Source organism: Petromyzon marinus, chromosome 47 (assembly GCF_048934315.1).
Source record: "Petromyzon marinus isolate PM22_M1 ecotype Great Lakes invasive population chromosome 47, UKy_Petmar_22M1.pri1.0, whole genome shotgun sequence".
Classification (NCBI taxonomy): Eukaryota; Metazoa; Chordata; class Hyperoartia; order Petromyzontiformes; family Petromyzontidae; genus Petromyzon; species Petromyzon marinus.
Genome location: NC_133713.1, coordinates 8,237,804 through 8,256,412, shown reverse-complemented (window position 1 = coordinate 8,256,412; position 18,609 = coordinate 8,237,804). Strand labels below are relative to the sequence as shown.

The 18,609-nt window shown below is 50.0% G+C and overlaps 1 protein-coding gene across 4 annotated transcripts in view; it reads left to right on the top strand.

Moving 5' to 3' along the window:
- The first annotated feature begins 10,047 nt into the window (after window positions 1-10,047).
- LOC116952570 (leucine-rich repeat and calponin homology domain-containing protein 2-like) overlaps window positions 10,048-18,609 on the top strand; it is a 57,736-nt gene continuing 49,174 nt past the window's right edge. For all 4 annotated transcript variants that reach the window (XM_076074368.1, XM_032972035.2, XM_076074367.1 and 1 more), the window contains exon 1: window positions 10,048-10,275. In XM_076074368.1, the coding sequence (XP_075930483.1) occupies window positions 10,080-10,275 (196 nt within the window). In that variant the 5' untranslated portion in view covers window positions 10,048-10,079. The remainder of the gene's footprint in view (window positions 10,276-18,609) is intronic.

Sequence of the window (18,609 nt, the reverse complement as noted above, 5' to 3'; positions counted from 1 at the left end):
CGAGGGGGACGTTTACGCGTGTTCCAATGGAGGGTTGCAAGGAGGGAAAAATATCGACAACGAGATGGGGCACAGGGAGGAGGGACAGAGAGAGAGAAGATGGTGCTCCACTCCTATCCTCCATTACCCCCTATCCTGTTAGGCCACCACACTGTCACCACACTCCCACACTGTACCTCGTTACACCACTACCCAGTTACCCCACTCCTCAAAATACCCCATTACCACTCTACCCCATTAGCACACTACCCTGTTACCCCACTACCACATTACCTGGTTACCACACTACCCTGTTACCCCACTACCCGGTTACCACACTACCACATTTCCAGGTTACCACACAACCCTGTTACCACACTAACCTGTTACCCCACTACCACATTGCCTGGTTACCACAATACCCTGTTACCCCACAACCACATTACCCTGTTACTACACGACCACGTTACTCCACTCCTCTGCTGCCACACTCCCCCATTACCCCACTACCCCTCCAACGGTTAACCCGACGACCCTTGTGACCCCGTTGTGACCCCGTTGTGACCCCGCCCCGTCACACCCGCCGTAGGCTGCTTCGCCTTTTGGTGCTTCCCGTGCTTCACCTGCAGCACGGCGTCAAAGTTCGGAGAGTGCTGCTGCCTGCCCATATTGGACTCGCTATGCTTCGTATGCGTCCCAGCCATCGGCATCAGCATGCGCTCCAGCATCCGCGAGCGATACGGCATCCACGTGAGACCCTCTTCCCAGCCAGCGGGATTCATTTCGATTAATTTATGTTCAGTAGTTTACAATATAGATTTTTTTTTTTAAAAAAAAATACATTCATCTTACGCACCCGCGACTGGGCACCTTTATTAATTTCTTTTTCTGAATTTTACAATACAGATTAAAAATAAATTATACGCACCCGCGACTGGACACCTTTATTAATTTATTTTCAGTGGTTTACAATGAAGAAAAAAATATGTCATTAATTATATGCACCCGCGATTCCGAATATGAGGGACAAAGCAACCCCCCTTCCCCCTCCGTCAAACTCCGCCTGTGGTCTTGAGGTTTTATTTTTCAGCCAACTGGCCAATATTTTGTGCCAATGCCCCGAAAGGCCACATTTCCACCAAGAGCTTCATAGCTCGTCGGATTCTTCCACTATAAATACTGATTATGATGAACTGGAGATGTCCGCGTACCGAAGCGAACGTGCCAGAAGCGATGTGCGGAAGACCCCCCAGTTCGCAGCACAAACCCCAGCAGGGATTTTTGCAGTTCTTTAGAAACTCCTTCCTTTTTTGTTTTCCACATAATGCACTAGCTTGATATGCAGTTCTTTATTATTAAAATTTCCCTCCCTTTATTACTGCTAATCCTACATAATACACTAGCATAATATGACTTTGAGAGACCCACCGCCTACACATTCCATAAGCAGTGACTAATCCCATATCTGCATTTGTCATCAATATGCTGAATTCCTCTGTTGAAATGTAAACTCCTTTGTCAAGGCGCTCTCCTCCTCCCACCCAGCTTAAAAGACGCTGCCAAGCTTAGCAGTGTTCATTAGGACGCTGTCTTTCCGACAGCTCTGTTCTTCACCTGAGGACGGCTGCTTGCGTTGTGGCTGAAACGTCCAGAGAATTTTATTTTATTCTGTTTTATTTTTATTATTTTATTATTTCCCTTCTACGTGACTTTACCGAAAGAACCAAGAATACCCATCAGGGAATGAGCAGCAACTCTGCAGACTGCCTAAGCCCACATCGGACTCGTACAGCGCCAACTCGTCTCGAGTCAGTATACCCCCGTGGTTCTCTGCTCGGGTGGTGGTGGTGGCTGACAACATGGTCAGCAAATCCGGCACTATGGAGGCAGCTAGAGGCTTGGTGGATCAACGCACAAAAGACAAATGTTTTGAAACTCCCTTCCCTTGGGCATCGATGAGGTTGCCATGCCCCGGCTCGCCAGCAGAACGCAGCACAGAAAACGTGTGGACTGATATAATCTGTTCCTTCTGTGTGGGATAGAGTGTTGCCCCCTCGCACAATGTGCGGGTTTTCTTCGGGTGCTCCGGTTTCCTTCCCACGTGCATAATGAGCACTCCGCTAATTTGCTGAGACCATCTTAATATGCAGAGAACTGCAGAGCGATTGTTGGCGCAGGCTCACCGCCTCACAGCCTTCCAGCTTGTCCGTGGTTCGACAGCGATTGCGAAATGCAATTTGCATGAACGACGCTAAATATATGAAATCTTTAGATTGTTTTTTAATACTTAAAATAGGAGGTTGAGGTGGGGGGGTCAGCCACAGCTCTGATGATTTGGGGATAAGGAAGGGGGCTCCCTTGGGGGGCTTCGTCTAAACTATAAAACTATAAACTATTTTTTTTATTTTATTTTACCAGGTGTAAGGCCCACTGAGCTATGTAGCTCTTTTTCAAAAGCGACCTGACCACTAATGGTAGCTCAACGAAGTGGCTTATCCCGTGGACATTTATAGCCACCAAATACTCTAAACGTGTGTTTCTAAACGTGGTGGGGAAAGGGACACGCAAACTCCAAATATACAGCATGCGTCAGGGTCGGGATCGAACCCACGACCTCCTGTATACCAGAGGAGGTAGTTGACATCCCATCAGGGTCGGGATCGAACCCACGACCTCCTGTATACCAGGCGAGGTAGTTGACATACCATCAGGGTCGGGATCGAACCCACGACCTCCTGTATACCAAGCGAGGTAGTTGACATCCCATCAGGGTCGGGATCGAACCCACGATCTCCTGTATACCAGGCGTGGTAGCTGACAACCCATCAGGGTCTGGATTGAACCCACGACCTCCTGTATACCAGGCGAGGTAGTTGACATCCCATCAGGGTCGGGATTGAACCCACGACCTCCTGTATACCAGGCGAGGTAGTTGACAACCCATCAGGGTCTCTATTGAACCCACGACCTCCTGTATACCAGGCGAGGTAGTTGACATCCCATCAGGGTCGGGATTGAACCCACGACCTCCTGTATACCAGGCGAGGTAGTTGACAACCAATCAGGGTCTGGATTGAACCCACGACCTCCTGTATACCAGGCGAGGTAGTTGACATCCCATCAGGGTCGGGATTGAACCCACGACCTCCTGTATACCAGGCGAGGTAGTTGACATCACATCAGGGTCGGGATTGAACCCACGACCTCCTGTATACCAGGCGAGGTAGTTGACATCCCATCAGGGTCTGGATTGAACCCACGACCTCCTGTATACCAAGCGAGGTAGTTGACATCCCATCAGGGTCTGGATTGAACCCACGCCCTCCTGTATACCAGGCGAGATAGTTGACATCCCATCAGGGTCTGGATTTAACCCACGACCTCCTGTATACCAGGCGAGGTAGTTGACATATCACCAGAAAGTGGGTGCCGCTAAGCGCCGCCTTGGCGCACGCTCCCACAATTGTTTGACCCAGCGCCCGAATGCCCCTGTCCCTCTGCTGCGCGTGCTGCCAGGGCTCCATCTGCGACGACTGCGTCATCATGTACTGCTGCACACCCTGCGGCTGGTGCCAGATTGCTCGCGAGCTCAATTTTCGACAGAAGCCCGTCAAAGTCGTCACCCAGACCACGATGATCATCTAGAGGCCACTCACCACCGCCGCCCCTCTCACGCCGCGCGGGTGACCACTTGATCGTGCGGGCGACCACGTGTCCGTGCGGACGGGATTCAGCCGACACGTGGCGAGCACGCTGGTGTGGCCCCAGCGCCTTCGCTCACGATCTCGGCGGACGGAACTGCGTTGGATTTGCTCGGTCACGGCGTTCGGAAATGCGGGGGGGCGTCAGCTGAAGCCTCCCATTAATCAGGCGACTTCTGTGTGGCCACCCCCGACTCTGTATGCCTCCCCTCTCCCCACCCACTGTGAAACAGCACGCTGCTCCTCCGTGCAGCTCACTCCTGCTCGCTCCTTCTCTCCCTCACCTCTCACCGTCACCCTCTCATCTTGACCCAGTCGTTCCTTCTCCCCTTGCTGCTGCTCATCTTGAGCCGTGCCCTCTTTATCCGTCTTGGGGACTTCCGTGCCAACATCCCTTCACTTCCCTCCCCTCCTCCTTTCTACGTATCAATGTTTGACTCTACTTCGCGTTCTGTAGTGGTATTTCACACGCGAAAAGTATGTTGTCATTACTCATATGATGATAAAAAAACTGTAATCACTATTTCTGCATTTAAACATTTATATGTCACATACATAGCAGGATTTCCATTAAGAAGTGGGACCAACAAATAATGTTTTTTTTTTATTTAAAGATATATTGGAACGGCTACGTTGGCGTTACATAAACTGTGATTATGTTATTTCACACGACTCGGATTACCGCGTTGCTTTTATCTTAGCATCCGGATCACAAATGTCTGCGATTGTATGGAATCAGCCACGTGTAGCTCATTGTTCCTTAAAACGCGTTCTGCCTCTATATTCTTTCTAAGACATGGCCTTATTCCATTTGAACTCTGCCCTTGACATTCACTCAAGAACTTTGAATTGGGTAGTCTCAGTTGCATACAGTTGTAGCCTGTCGTGTGACCTAATTCTCTGTCTTCCCAAGATTCTTGTACCTGTAATGTTGCCAGCCACAACCAATGTATATGCAGTCTCTTGTATTCTCATGGCAGGTCCAAGAAATATAACACTGCCTCTGTATAATTATTCTCATTCAACCTGCTATCTGTAACACAATTATGTTACTCATCTTGTATATGCCGTCACTGCTGGTTTGCTCTGTAAGAGACCTTATGTAAAAAAACTGTAGTATTCGAAATTTTGTTGTCAATAATATATCATAGTTGACTATAATTTACACCTTTTAAAAGAAAATATATACATGTTTTGCTTTTTCACGTATTCACTGCATCCTACATGCATTTATCAATAACAACAACAAAAAATCACGGACATATTTAAAGCTGTAATGCATACACAATGCTTTTTTGGAAGTGTAACATTTTATTCATAGTATCACCCACATAAATGGTAATATAATAAACACGACTGATTTAAAGCTTGCCTATTCAATGCTCTTTCAACGACCCAATGAGGAGCATCTCTGGATTCGATCTTCCACAAAGCGTCCGGGCAGAACCCTAAACCACGTGGGCACAACCCACCGTGGCAGCGAAAGCTGCCACACTTGATGCACACGTGGAATATTCAAAACCCTCCAGCAGTGTGGCCGCGACTGTGGTCACCCGTTCTGAACGAAGGACGTAACTCAATGCCCGATTTCACTGCGATTCACCACTCCGCTCGCTACTCCTGGCGCAATCATCTGGATCGACCGCCTCCGGTGTAAAATTAGCCGTTCCTCTACAACTGCATCGGCCAAAAATAGAAGAAGATTCAAAGCCTGATATGGTAGCCACAGTGGTTTTGCACACTGCGCTTTAAACCCGGCAACCTAAGTTTGAGTCCTGGCCACAGCTGTCGGTGGAGAATGCCATCTGTAGATTAACCGACATAAGCGGATTAATTCACGTACATAGCTTTCTCAAACATATTTTGTAACAGATCAACTATAGCAAAGCATGTTAATCAGTTTGTTAATATTCTTGGTTCTTTCGGTAAAGTCACGTAGAAGGGTATTTTATTGTTTTATATTTTTATTATTTTATTGTTTCCCTTCGACGTGACTTTACCGAAAGAACCAAGAATATGAATCCCTGCAGTCACGAAAGCTTTAAATCAAAATTCAGTTTGTTAATGTTAAAGAAAAAAACGTGAAATTCATGCCCGCACCAGCTTGCATCTTCAGTGCTTTCTACTGGACATCTGAGAAAGAGAGCTTGACAGCAGAGCTCATCGAATCCCTCCAGTATATTCTGGTTCTGAAAAATATGCAAACGTGTGCCTTCATGGGTTACAGCTCGTGTAAGAAGCGGTGACGCATTTGGCAAGTCGGGGAAGGCAGCAAGAATAACCTGTTTGGCTATTTGATAGAATCTCGTCCGATTGCACAAATGGATGCAAACAATGGGTGGAGTGAAGGTAGGGTGCGGGTCTGGGGTTTGGCTTAATTATTTAAAAATAAATCAAACTAGCAGTCTCCAGTAGTTACACATCTTCATTCGTGGCCGTAAACCTGTGAAAAATTAAATGGACAAGAAACCACCAAAGCGAATTGATAAATGACGTTAAGAGACAGTCGTGACGGATTTATCCCATAAGAGTGTTTCATTGGTTCGGATATACGAGAAATATAATTATTGATAATAAAAAACCCACTCGTTTTAATAAACCCTGCAAGTATTTGAAACGACAAAATGTAGCCCTATTCAGAGTAATTGTTTGGAAATGTGTCCCATCATGACGAAGGACTCGCGAGACATGAGGTCTGTTAGGCTAAATAACGTGAACAATTGCAGGGCAGAAAGCTGAGTGGGTGCGTGATTGTTTAGACATTGGTTCACGTTTCCGTTAACTTCACTCATTGCTCTACCAGTGTCGAGGACTCACGTCTACGGTTTCGTCTCATCCACAGTGTTCAACCACCACACTGATTGCAGGTCACACACTGACCTACTCACTCATCCGCTCACCACACCTGCTCACACCACACCTGCTCTGATTATTCCATTCGTACTATCCCCACTTAGAAATGTTCTTCCATCGTCCACCCTCTACCCAAAGTTCTTACAACCTTGCTCACTTCGTCAAGAGTGCTGTTTGTTGCTGGCGGCTTGGCGTTTTGGGCCACTGGACCTGTATGTGGCTCAGCAACCACGATTGAAAATATACAGGGTGGCCCAAAAGTCAAGAGACATTGAATTTGTATCATTTATTTTAACAAATCACATAGCGTTATTTCATTTATTTTAACAAATGAATCATTTGGCGGGACCCCGGGGTCCCGCAAAAATCAGGTCAATAATTATTATTTTTCAGTCCGCCCACTACGTGATCCCGACAGCAATGCGCCGCCCGCCCAGACTCGCGCCAACAAGCGCCAGCAGCAGCAGGCGGCGATCGACACGATGGGCGCCACCCCACCGGCCAAACGCAAGCCCGGGGGGCGTCCGCCGCAGTCGCGTGCGGCGACAACGCCCTCCGGTCAGCCGTCGATCCTCAGCTTCTTTGCCAAGGCAAGCCCGCCCCCAGGCAGTGAATTTAACGTGTTTATGTACTTTTTCAACTTTTTACGAAACTTCGTGCCCCGAGTAGCTCTCGACGAGGCCAATCGATTGACACTAGTTTTGTTGTCGGTAAGGCAAGACTCGTGTCGCTACGCGGTTTTTCCCACCCCGGGGCAGTGATGGAACCCCGGGGTCCCGCCAATTGCTTCAAATGTTAAAACCAACTTCCATTGACATCAATGCACGCACGTATTCTCTTTTGAAATGAATTTAGGACTTTGTTCTTTTAAAGATTAGCGGAGTAATATTTTGGAACATTCGTCAATTGTTTTGTCATTTATGTGAATTCTATTTCCATTTTTAAATATCATCTCAAGAATCAAAATCAATATTAATTATGATACTCAATAGAATATTAACTTAAGAAATAAACAATTACGATGTTTTAATGTCAGTGTGCGACTCCAAATATGACCGTCAGATGGCGCCCTTGGTCCAACGTTCCGATATCATAACCCTCAAAGTTGGGCTGCTGATGGAGGTGCAACAACTACAATGTCACATTCAGGTAGTTCAAGCCCAGATAACCGCGTCAGTAGCAGCGAAGTGGTATCGCTGCGATGTCTCGTTCGTATTTGTGGATCGGGGCATTGGGCCCGTTACACGTTGTACGGTCTGTTCTGGATGACCACAGTCACAACACTACTACTGGAGAGGTTGTTTTTTTTATATTTACAGCAGCCAAATAATCTAAACGTGTGACGTTTATTCTAAATGTGGATGGAAAAACCAAAGGACCTGGAGAAAAATACACGGGGAGAGCGAGACACGCAAACTCCAAATATATAGCAGGCATCGTCAGGCCCGGGAATGAACCCACGACCTCCTGTATACCAGGCGAGGTAGTTGACATCTCCTAAGCCACCGTGATGGTGATGAGACACGCAAAGTCCAAATATACAGCAGGCATCGTCAGGGTCGGGATTGAACCCACGACATCCTGCATACCAGGCGAGGTAGTTGACATCTCCTAGCCACCGTGATGGTGATGAGAGAGACACGCAAAGTCCAAATATACAGCAGGCATCGTCAGGGTCGGGATTGAACCCACGACCTCCTGTATACCAGGCGAGGTAGTTAACATCTCCTAAGCCACCGTGATGGTGATGAGAGAGACACGCAAAGTCTAAATATACAGCAGGCATCGTCAGGGTCGGGATTGAACCCACGACCTCCTGCATACCAGGCGAGGTAGTTAACATCTCCTAAGCCACCGTGATGGTGATGAGAGAGACACGCAAAGTCTAAATATACAGCAGGCATCGACAGGGTCGGGATTGAACCCACGACCTCCTGTGTACCAGGCGAGGTAGTTGACATCTCCTAAGCCACCGTGGCGTCCTGGGACAGATTAACACTTCACAAACGAGTGCGAGTGAAGACTAATAACCAGAGTGATTGGTGTTGGTAGTGGGCCAGTTTCTGCCTTGCAGCAGTTTGGCCCACGGCGGCCTGGGTCACCAAAATTAGTTTAAAAAAAACAGTAAAAACATCACAAAGTGCTGTGCAACGAAGCAATTTTGCAAAAGATAAATCCGTGTTTAAAAAATAATTAATTTTCGGGTAACATAAGACTCTTTTTTTAATCAGAATGCGTTCAAACATTGACGTATCTCGTCTACTTTTCGCGAGATATATTTATAATCATTTACGTCGCTGTACCGTACTAACAAATACAACCACGTCTCTCGACGACTTATCCACGATAACAAATATAATCCGGGCGGAGTTATATTCCTGGTCGGCCCCATCATCAGTTTTCAGTTTAATTTATTTTGGTGTAGCCCTGTGAGCCATTCGGCTCTTGAAATCGGGTGCAACCGCAACAAACAAAAAAACACGAACAAGAAAAACATCTTAAAGTGACTACGTGACTTTGCGCAAACAGAAAATCCAGGAAAAAAAACCAGCAAAATATTCCTCCATACTCTTTGGTTCTAATCGGTAAAGTCACGTAGGGTAAAATAAAAATAAAACAACAAAAATCACGACGTTTTCGGCCACAACACAAGTGGCCTTCATCAGGTGAAGGGACCGTACCTGTCACGAGGACAGCGTTGTCCTCGTGACAACGCTTGTGTTTTGATTTAAAGCTTTCGTGACTGCAGTAATTCATATTCTTAGTTTATTCGGTAAAGTCACGTTGAAGAGAAACAACAAAATAACAAAATATATATAAAACAATAAAAAATTCTCATTGTTTTATATATATTGTTATTTTGTTGTTTCTCTTCAACGTGACTTTACCGAAAAAACTAAGAATATAACGCTTGTGTTGTGGCCGAAACGTCGTAATTTTTGTTGTTTTATTTTTTTAACCTACGTGACTTTACCGAATAGAACCAAAGAGTGTGGATTCTTGCAGGCACGAAAGCTTCAAATCTAGAATATTCCTCCACTCGCTCGGCGCTCCTCCTCCGCGAACCGAATTGTCGCTGCGTTCCCCCCCCCCCATCTCTCTTATCTTGGCATCGTCCAACTCCAGAGCGCCACCCGACTCTCGACGCCGAAACGCGCTATCAAATTATAATCGCAGCAGCGCGCCATAGCTTATTGATGCTAACATATCTAGCTCCTCTGCCCTCGACGCATATACGCGCTATCAAATGTAATCGGCGCTCCGTAGCGTATCGATACTACCATATCAGCACCCCCCCCCCGTCGCTCTCCACGCCTATACGCGCCATCAAATACAATCGCAGCGGTGTTCCGTAGCGTATCGATACTACCATGTCTGTCCCCTTCGCTCTTAACGCCTACACGCGCCATCAAATACAATCGCAGCGGTGTTCCGTAGCGTATCGATACTACCATATCTGTCCCCGTCGCACTCCACGCCTATACGCGCTATCAAATCTAACCGTGGTTCGCGCATGCGCACGGATAACCCCGCGCGCCGCGAGTCATGGCGGCCGCGGCGGCATCGACGGCGGCTGCGTCGGCGCCTCCTGCGCTCGGCGGGGCCGCGTTGCTCCACCGCAGCGTGGAGCGCGCCCTGGAGGACGCCTGCCTGTCCGGGGTGCTCAACCTGAGCGGCAGGAAGCTCAAGGACTTTCCCAGGAGCACCGCCAGCTTCGATCTCTCCGACGTGACGGAGGCGGGTGGGTGCGCTTTGCTCCCCGTTCACAACCACACGACTTTGCAAAAGCCGCTCCGCTCGTTTTGATTTCGCAGCCTGGATGCGCAGACGCCGCCGCCGCCGCTGCCCGCGTCCCCATCGTGGGGGGGGGAGCGTTGGGGGGGGGAGCGTTGGGGGGGGGACAGCGTGGGGGGGCAGAGTGAGGGGGAGGGCAGAGCGTGGGGGGGCAGAGTGGGGGGGGCAGAGCGTGGGGGGAAGCTTGGGGGGGGCAGAGCGAGGGGGGGCAGAGCGAGGGGGGGAGGGCCGTGCGGATGCGGGCTAGGAAATGTAAGAGCGGCGCCGCGTGCACTTCGGGCCCCCCCGTCGCACGCTTCGCTTGTGGGCAGAGTTGCAATTCGTGCGCGAGTCGTCTTGGACAGGAGTGCATTGTTATTTCAGCGGGTCGTAAAAGTCACGATTCGCCGTCGTTGCCCGCGTGAGGAAAATGTAAACAATCTCTGCTAAAGTTGTGCCGCCTTTGGTGGTGAACCGTGCGGACGAGTGGCGTAATACGACGGTGAACGACTCCCTTGGACGTAATGCCGAGTTGAGGTTTCGCTGTACTTGTGACCTGCTGCTTGCTGCTATGCGAATACCGGCTGTACGTGTGCTATCGTATCGCTGTTTACAACATGCAAGTTACAGTAGCGTGGTTATGACGGTGGCGTGTTAACAGCGTGGCGATAACAGCAGCATTGTAGCAGCATGCTAATAACAGCAGCACTGACAACAGCCTTCACTTTCATGTGAAAAGGAGCTCAGGCAGTGTGTGTGTACGTCTGTGTTTGTGTAAGTGTGTGTGTGTACGTGTACGTCTGTGTGTGTGTACGTCTGTGTGTGTGTGTGCGTCTGTGTGTGTGTGCGTCTGTGTGTGTGTTTGTGTAAGTCTGTGTGTGTGTACGTCTGGTGTGTGTGTGTACGTCTGGTGTGTGTGTGTTTGTGTGTGTTTGTGTAAGTCTGTGTATGTACGTCTGCGTCTGTGTGTCTGTGTACGTCTGTGTGTCTGTGTACGTCTGGTGTGTGTGTACGTCTTTGTGTGTGTGTAAGTCTGTGTGTGTGTAAGTCTGTGTGTGTGTACGTCTGTGTGTCTGTGTACGTCTGGTGTGTGTGTACGTCTGTGTCTGTGTGTGTGTAAGTCTGTGTCTGTACGTCTGTGTGTGTGTACGTCTGGTGTGCGTGTACGTCTGGTGTGTGTGTACGTCTGTGTGTGTGTAAGTCTGTGTGTGTGTGTGCGTCTGTGTGTGCGTCTGTGTGTACGTCTGTGTGTGTGTACGTCTGTGTCTGTGTGTACGTCTGTGTGTGTGTACGTCTTTGTGTGTGTAAGTCTGTGTGTGTGTCTGTGTACGTCTGTGGGTCTGTGTACGTCTGTGTGTGTGTACGTCTGGTGTGTGTGTACGTCTGTGTGTGTGTGTGCGTCTGTGTGTACGTCGGGTGTGTGTGTACGTCGGGTGTGTGTGTACGTCTGTGTCTGTGTACGTCTGTGTGTGTGTGTGTACGTACGTCTGTGTGTGTGTACGTCTGTGTGTGTGTAGCGGTAGTGGGGAGCGGTGGTGTAGTGGTTAGCGATACGAGCCCGGCTCCCCGAATTCGATTCCCGCTCACGGCCAACACCGATGTAACGATTATCTGAACCGATCCTGTGCCTCCCCTAGGTCGACTCGGCCTTAAATGAATACCGAGTGCGGTGTGTAAACATCACCACTGGGGAGACAAAGGCGGCCGGGGCGTGGTGTTGATCACCCACCCCCTCGTGTGCCGTTCCGGCCTTCATAGGTGCTCGCTAACAGCACTTGCCCCTACAGTCTGTTACAGGCTACACGGGGGGATCTTTGTCTTGTGTGTAGCGGTTAACTGCGCTAACAATGGGGGGGGTGGAGGGGAGGGACCCACCTGGGTTCGAATCCCATCCGTGGCTTACGCCGGTGGCGCGGATGATCTGAACACTCCCGCCCCCCTCCGTGGTCTCGCGCGAGCCGGGCCTCGCCTATCGATTTGTGTAAATAGAAATGCTGCCGGGGCTTGGAGCTTTTCCACGCCAAAGGACGACGTCGTGTGCCAAGCCGAGCTTAAGCAGCGCTCACCAAACCACTTTTTGACAATCCGTCCAGAAGGAAGGCTGTTATGTCGGAGCCGATTCGCGCGAGTGTTTTAATTTCGGGGAGATTGTGGAACTATGAGCGTTTCCACTGGCTCGTACTCACCCACAGTTGTTAACAGCCGCTGATTTGCCAAAGGGGCAAAGAGTTTGTGGCCGGGCCACCTGCAGTTTGCGGGAGCTCACAATGCCACCCCACGAACGCATCGCTGAATCTTGAGACGATTGTTCAGGAAAATCATGCGTTGGCCAATTCCATGAAATCGTGTGTTTAGCTTTTTTGTGCCGGAGGAAATTGGTGGGGGTGACACTAAGCCACACCTCACAGCTCTGTGATGACTACAATACCTGGCAAGCCCATGTGCAGGTCACCTATTAAAGTACTAACCAGGTGCAAACCTGCTTAGTTTCTGAGATCTGACTATCTGAAGCGTTTCAAGTAATTTTTTTGTAGGCAAATGATGTTCGTTGTGATGATGGCAGCCATGGTAACGCTTGTGTGTGTGTGGTGACCACACACACGAACACACAAGTGTTACACTGCGGAGCGGTGGTGTAGCGGTTAGCGCGCTGCGCTGCGAACCCGGCGACCCGGGTTCAATTCCCACTCGCGGTCGACACGAGCGACGATTATCTGAGCCGGTCCTGGTCCTGGTCCTCCCCTAGGTCGACTCGGCCTCAAATGAGTACCTGGTGCGGTGTGTAAGTATCGCTACGAGGGAGGCAAAGGCAGCCGGGCGTGGTGTTGGCCAACCACTCCCTCGTGTGCCGGCCTTCATAGGTGCTCGCTAATAGCACTTTCCCCAAACGTATGTTAAAACTATACGTAAGATCTTTGTCTTTTGTGACGACACCATCCACATGCAGTGCTACAGACAATTGTGGCTTAACGTAGAACAGTACTACGGGACAGCAAGGCGTCCCTAGAGCAGCCCTCGCGTCCCCACATGCCTTCGCTTTCCATGTTTTCAAATTCCCAGCATTCAGCCTTGGGATTTTGAGGGGATGATTCGTTGCTGTAAATGTATTACAGTACATATGCATGGCAAGGCACACAAGGCTACAATAATTTAACGTTTTCAATGTGATTTTTTTTCCCCTCCAGTATTGTTACTTTGTTACATAGGCAGTCTTTATTTTGCCTTGAGGCTAAGCCGATTAGAACCGATTGGAGTGGTCATATGTCGAGGTGTCCCACATGGCGTGCTAACTGTGCAAGTGCCCTCTTGCATTAGCGGGCCGTCGATTAATTTTCCTATGCCGGGAGCCCCTGTGGGAACACAGCTACGTGGATGACAGATGCATGGCATCTCTACTGCTAGAGATGCTGGGTAAAATTCCCAAATCCCTGCGCCAAAGTTTCATCTCGACCCGAGACTCGACAAACATCCACGCAATTACTCCACTGTTCCACGCACGGCCCCGTGGGTAGTCGCCACAGAAATGCCCTCCCGTCTGCCACGGCAACATAAGAGGCATTCGGGGGCTCTCTATGGGCAGGGTTTGTCTAGCGGGTCAGAGCACATTTGCTTTGTGTGGCAATAAAATCCATGGCCTCTGCTGTTGGGGCGACTCCCGGAAAACATGAGCGCCTTTAAATCCGACTCCTGGTCTGAGCGCGCAATTAGCGCTTGCTCATAGCTGTGATATCAGTCGAGCGTTTCCTAAATATTGCAGCCGATAAGGTCAGCCTGGGACTTCCGCTGTGCTGCCAGGGAAAGGTTGCACCCTGGCCCCGTACGGATAATTAGGGCGGTTGTCAGTGCTCGGGTGAATGGCGAAGGCTTTGAGTGGTCGTCTACCTCGGGGCAGGGGGGGGGAGAAGAAAAATAAAAGAAAAACCCTCGCCACTTTTTCTCCAATTTGGCCGTCGAGCTGCTGAGCCAGAGCCGGCACGAGGGGCACAGTGCCATCGGTTAAGGAGGGAAACGGGGGTTGCTCGGCGAGACAAAAGGCTCCGGTATTTTTCTCTAAAAGCCGCCCCCCCGCCCCCCCCCCCCACGTGAGGCTTTAATTACACAAATAATCTGGCCCCATCTGGCCTGCCACCCGCCCGCTCGACGCATGCGTGCATGCTTACATAGGTTTGTGAGCGCATACGCCCGTTTGCACGCTCTTGCAGGAAACCTTAATTGGGTTAGCTCGCGGGTGCATAGGGAATCGAGACAAATGGATAGAGGCCAAGTGGCGATGACCAGTGTGGGGTGACATCGTTAGGGACAGTGGAGACTGTCTGGTCATTAGCCTTCATGTCTGGAGAAAGGTTAGCATTTGGATGATTGCGGTAATTCACACACAGCATTTTTATGGATTTGTAATGATCTGGCAGGTTGTTTTGAAGATCATGAGCGGGGCCTTATAGCTCCTTGGGCCATAGTCGCCCCAGCTAGCCCATCACTGGGACTTGATGAACATGGCATGGAGGATCTGGCTCTCTAGTTCCTGCAGGACCTGGGATCTCGAGGACCAGGTGCCTGGAAGACACTGGCTTTTGTGGTTCTAGGAGGCCCTTGCTGCGTGTGTCATGAAGGACCTGGTTCCTGGAAAACCTGACTTCATGGAGGACCTGACCTCATCGAAGACTTAGTCCCTGGAGAACCGGGCTCATTTAGGACCGGGTTCCTGGAAAGCCTGGCTTTTTTAGTTTGAGGAGGACCTAACTCCTTGTGTCCTGGAGGACCTGGTCTTATGAAGTTCCTGGTTTCCGTAGAAACTGGCTTCCTGTCAGTCCCTATGTGGAACGGTTGAGGGATAGCACAACTTCAGACCGCTTATCCGAATATTCCTGCCAGTTTTTATTTTTTCCCAGCGCCGTTTTACCCACTGTCTTGTGCCCGGCTGGCGGCGTGCTGGTTGTGTTGTTCTCCTTACGTGTGGCACTTTGCTAGCGTTGCCTTGTAGAGTCATTACTTTTTAAGAGTTCAAATAAACATGAAGGCATTGCATTCCGTAGTGTGTACAGAGGGTACACGTGTAGGCCTCCAGCCACAGTGGGATTACATTGGTCTATTTATGTTGCAGTGCTCATGACCACTGCTTGCTGTCAAAAAGGAGGCGAGGGCATGTTTGACAGCAGTCCCATTCGGTGCCCTGTTTGTTGTGTTCCTCACGCAAGTGGCACAAGCTGTCCAGAGGTTCAAAGCCTATTGGTTACATCCCGTTAAATAATTCTATGACAGTCGCCACGAATGACCCGGGTCTCGTTAGATCTCAAAAGTCAAGCACGATTTGAGCCTGGCCATGGTTTGGATGGTAGACTGCCTGGGAATACCAGCTGTTGTAAGAGTGGAGCCTTGGGTTCGCCAGAATTTGGGCTTTGCTGGGTGTTACCACCTTATCTGGGTGGGGTTTTCTCCTCATACTCCTGTTTTCTGCTGCGTTTCAAGCACTTATTAATGGAATATTGGCTAAGCGTGATAATCAAGGGATCTTTCTGAGAAGAAAGAGCCTTGAGGCCCACTGAGACTCTCCCTGGGTAAATATAGGGTGTTGTTATTGGGTTTGAGAGCTGATTTGGTGGTGCGCGAGCAGAAGGAACATTCCAAAACCGTACATGAAGTGAGCCCTAGGTATGGAGGTAAAATCCTGCGTACACAATACCTGTGGAAAAACTCAGGATAAGCTAAAACCGCGGCCCTGCATTTTCCTGCTCTGGCCACTGCTGGTGGAAGGGGCCTCGGCTAGAAGGAGCCTCTAGGTATCCCCTCTGCAGGGTACAGTATTTTGATCAGCCCTTCCACCCTAGTCGGGGATCTCGAAAGAGGTGGGAGCGAGTACCCACGCTTCACCCTGCCACGCGCGAGCCGCCGATCGACGAACTCGGTGGCAAACTCCGCCAGTAACTTACCCAGTAAACGTGGGTGCCCTTCAAGGGGTTGGCGCAGAGCCCCCGAACCCCCCCCGCCCTCTTTGCTGCACGGGGCTTGGACGAGAAACGCACGGAGGAGGTCCCCGTGGCGGAGGCTATTAGGGTCTGTGCGGCGAGAGAGAGAGAGAGAGTGTGCTGTGCAGTGGGAACTGGAGACGTGGATTTCGGTGCCCTCGAGAGAAGTGGCTCGATTTAAGTCGGAGCGGGATGTGCGTGGCGGCAGAGTTTCGGGGCCTCTCTCTGAAAATGGTGGTTGGCGCCGTGAAGGGGGATGGCACTTTTGGTGGCAAGTCGGTTGTAGAAAATGCGGGCGCCGGTAATTGTACGGGTGGACTTGGAATTTTTGGAAAATAAAAAGGCTTTCACCCTCCCCGACCAAGAGTACAGGCGTTGCTTGGGTGGCGGCAGGCACTGGCCCTGTTTAATCGCCCGCAACATTGTGATGGGCACCGCCGTTGACCGCGCGGCTGATATTCCCGACAACAGATGACGTCCCCTCCGAGAGAGTCCCCTCCGAGAGAGTCTCCTCCGAGTGAGTCTCCTCCATTGCCACACCACGTGTCCTCGTTGAGAGACAGCCAGCCACTCCAAGGCCTCACGGTGCACCCATCATTTGATTTCGTCCTGTGCTGCACTTTGCTCGTTACCCCCCCCCACCTCTTCGTTATAGGCGTGGTTATAACGGGTTCTCAAGTTTCCTCCCACTTGCATGAACATTCATTATGTGTGCATGCACGTTGAACTTCCTTCGCACCGTACGTAGTCAACCGTGCTAATCAGAGGTGCGGGGGAAGGATAACAAATGGTCAAACATACCAAGATGTATGTATATATGTTGAACTTTTTTCCCACGTGTAGGTGGACTTTCTTGAAAAGTGTCTCGATACTCAGGCTTTCCTGGTATAAGAGTCTCGATACTCAGGCTTTCCTGGATATATAAAGGGCTTTTGGTTTTTATTATTGTTACGTGCCATATGGGTATTCCTGTAGCCTTTAACCTATATTCTGTAGCCAGTGGTCCATTGCCTGGAGCCCGTAGCACTCAACCGCTAGCCCTCTAACCCACAGCATGTAGCCTCTAACCCACAGCCTGTAGCCTCTAACCCACTGCCTGTAGCCAGCGATGCAGGGCACTCCACTCACCTTGCTTAGCATATTGAAACCCACGTGATCTTGGCAGGCACTCACACACACACAAACCAGTATGTATGTACGTTGAACTTTTTGTTGCAGCGTATGTAGCCAACCATGGTAATCGGAGGTGTGGGGGAAGGACAACAAACTAAACACAAATCAGTTCGATGGAAAAGTGCATAGCTCCAGTGGCGTCCTAATATTGTAAGAAAGAACGTTTCAGACGGCCGCAGAAGTGCATCTGAAAGCGTGCGATGCAGTGACCGTCTTTTTGCACGTACGTACGTACTTTGAATTTCTTCTTGCTAATGGATAGCCCGCCGCACGAGCCTGTGTCCTTCAGCACTTGCCGTTCCGAACGCTTCGCTGGGCCGGGAGCTCCCGGGGGGTCCCGGTGGGGGCGCTCTGACCGACTGCCGCAGCCGCCAAGGCCTTCCCACGCCGCTAAATACAATGCGGATTGAAGCGAGCGGTGGTGCAATGTTTGACGAACTGCGGTGATGAACCCAGTGACCTGCACATTTAGTTTTCCGGCCACGGCTAAAACGAGTGGCGAGTGAAATCTTAACCGTTCCTGGGAGGAAGGCGCGGGGGAAGAAAAACTCCTGTCCCATTCTCTGTCCCCTATACCAATCCACGTGGTGAAATATGGTTAAACAGAGGGCTGTAAGTTATTTTATTGAAGCATCTAAATGTGGCCGTTTCTCTGGAAAAAAGGCAGCGTTGTAGTCCGCCTGTTCCAACGTTTTTTTTGCGTTAACTGAGCCGGCGTCCATGCAGTGAAGCCAACAACGAGAATCAACATCCACCTAATAATCAAAATCCTTATATCGACTGGAGGAGGAATCCAAATGAGCTATGAAGCTCTTTTTCACAGTTGTCTGGTATGGGCAGGTCAGCGAGTTACAACAACAATACCACCGCCTCGAGGAGGAAACTTAATTCGATACCAATCCACTGCTGGATGAAAACCTCACTAGGTCATTCATGGGGGTTGTGGCGAGATGTTAACTACCTCGCCTGGTATACAGGAGGTCGTGGGTTCGATCCCGACCTTGATGCTTGCATATTCGGAGTTTGCATGTGTGGATTTTATCTTCGGGTCCGTCCACCGGTTCTTCCCTCCACATTTAGAAACACGTGTTTAGAGTATTTGGCTGCTATAAATGTCCACATTGATAAGCCACTTCGCCGTGGCAACCATTGGGGCGATTGTCACC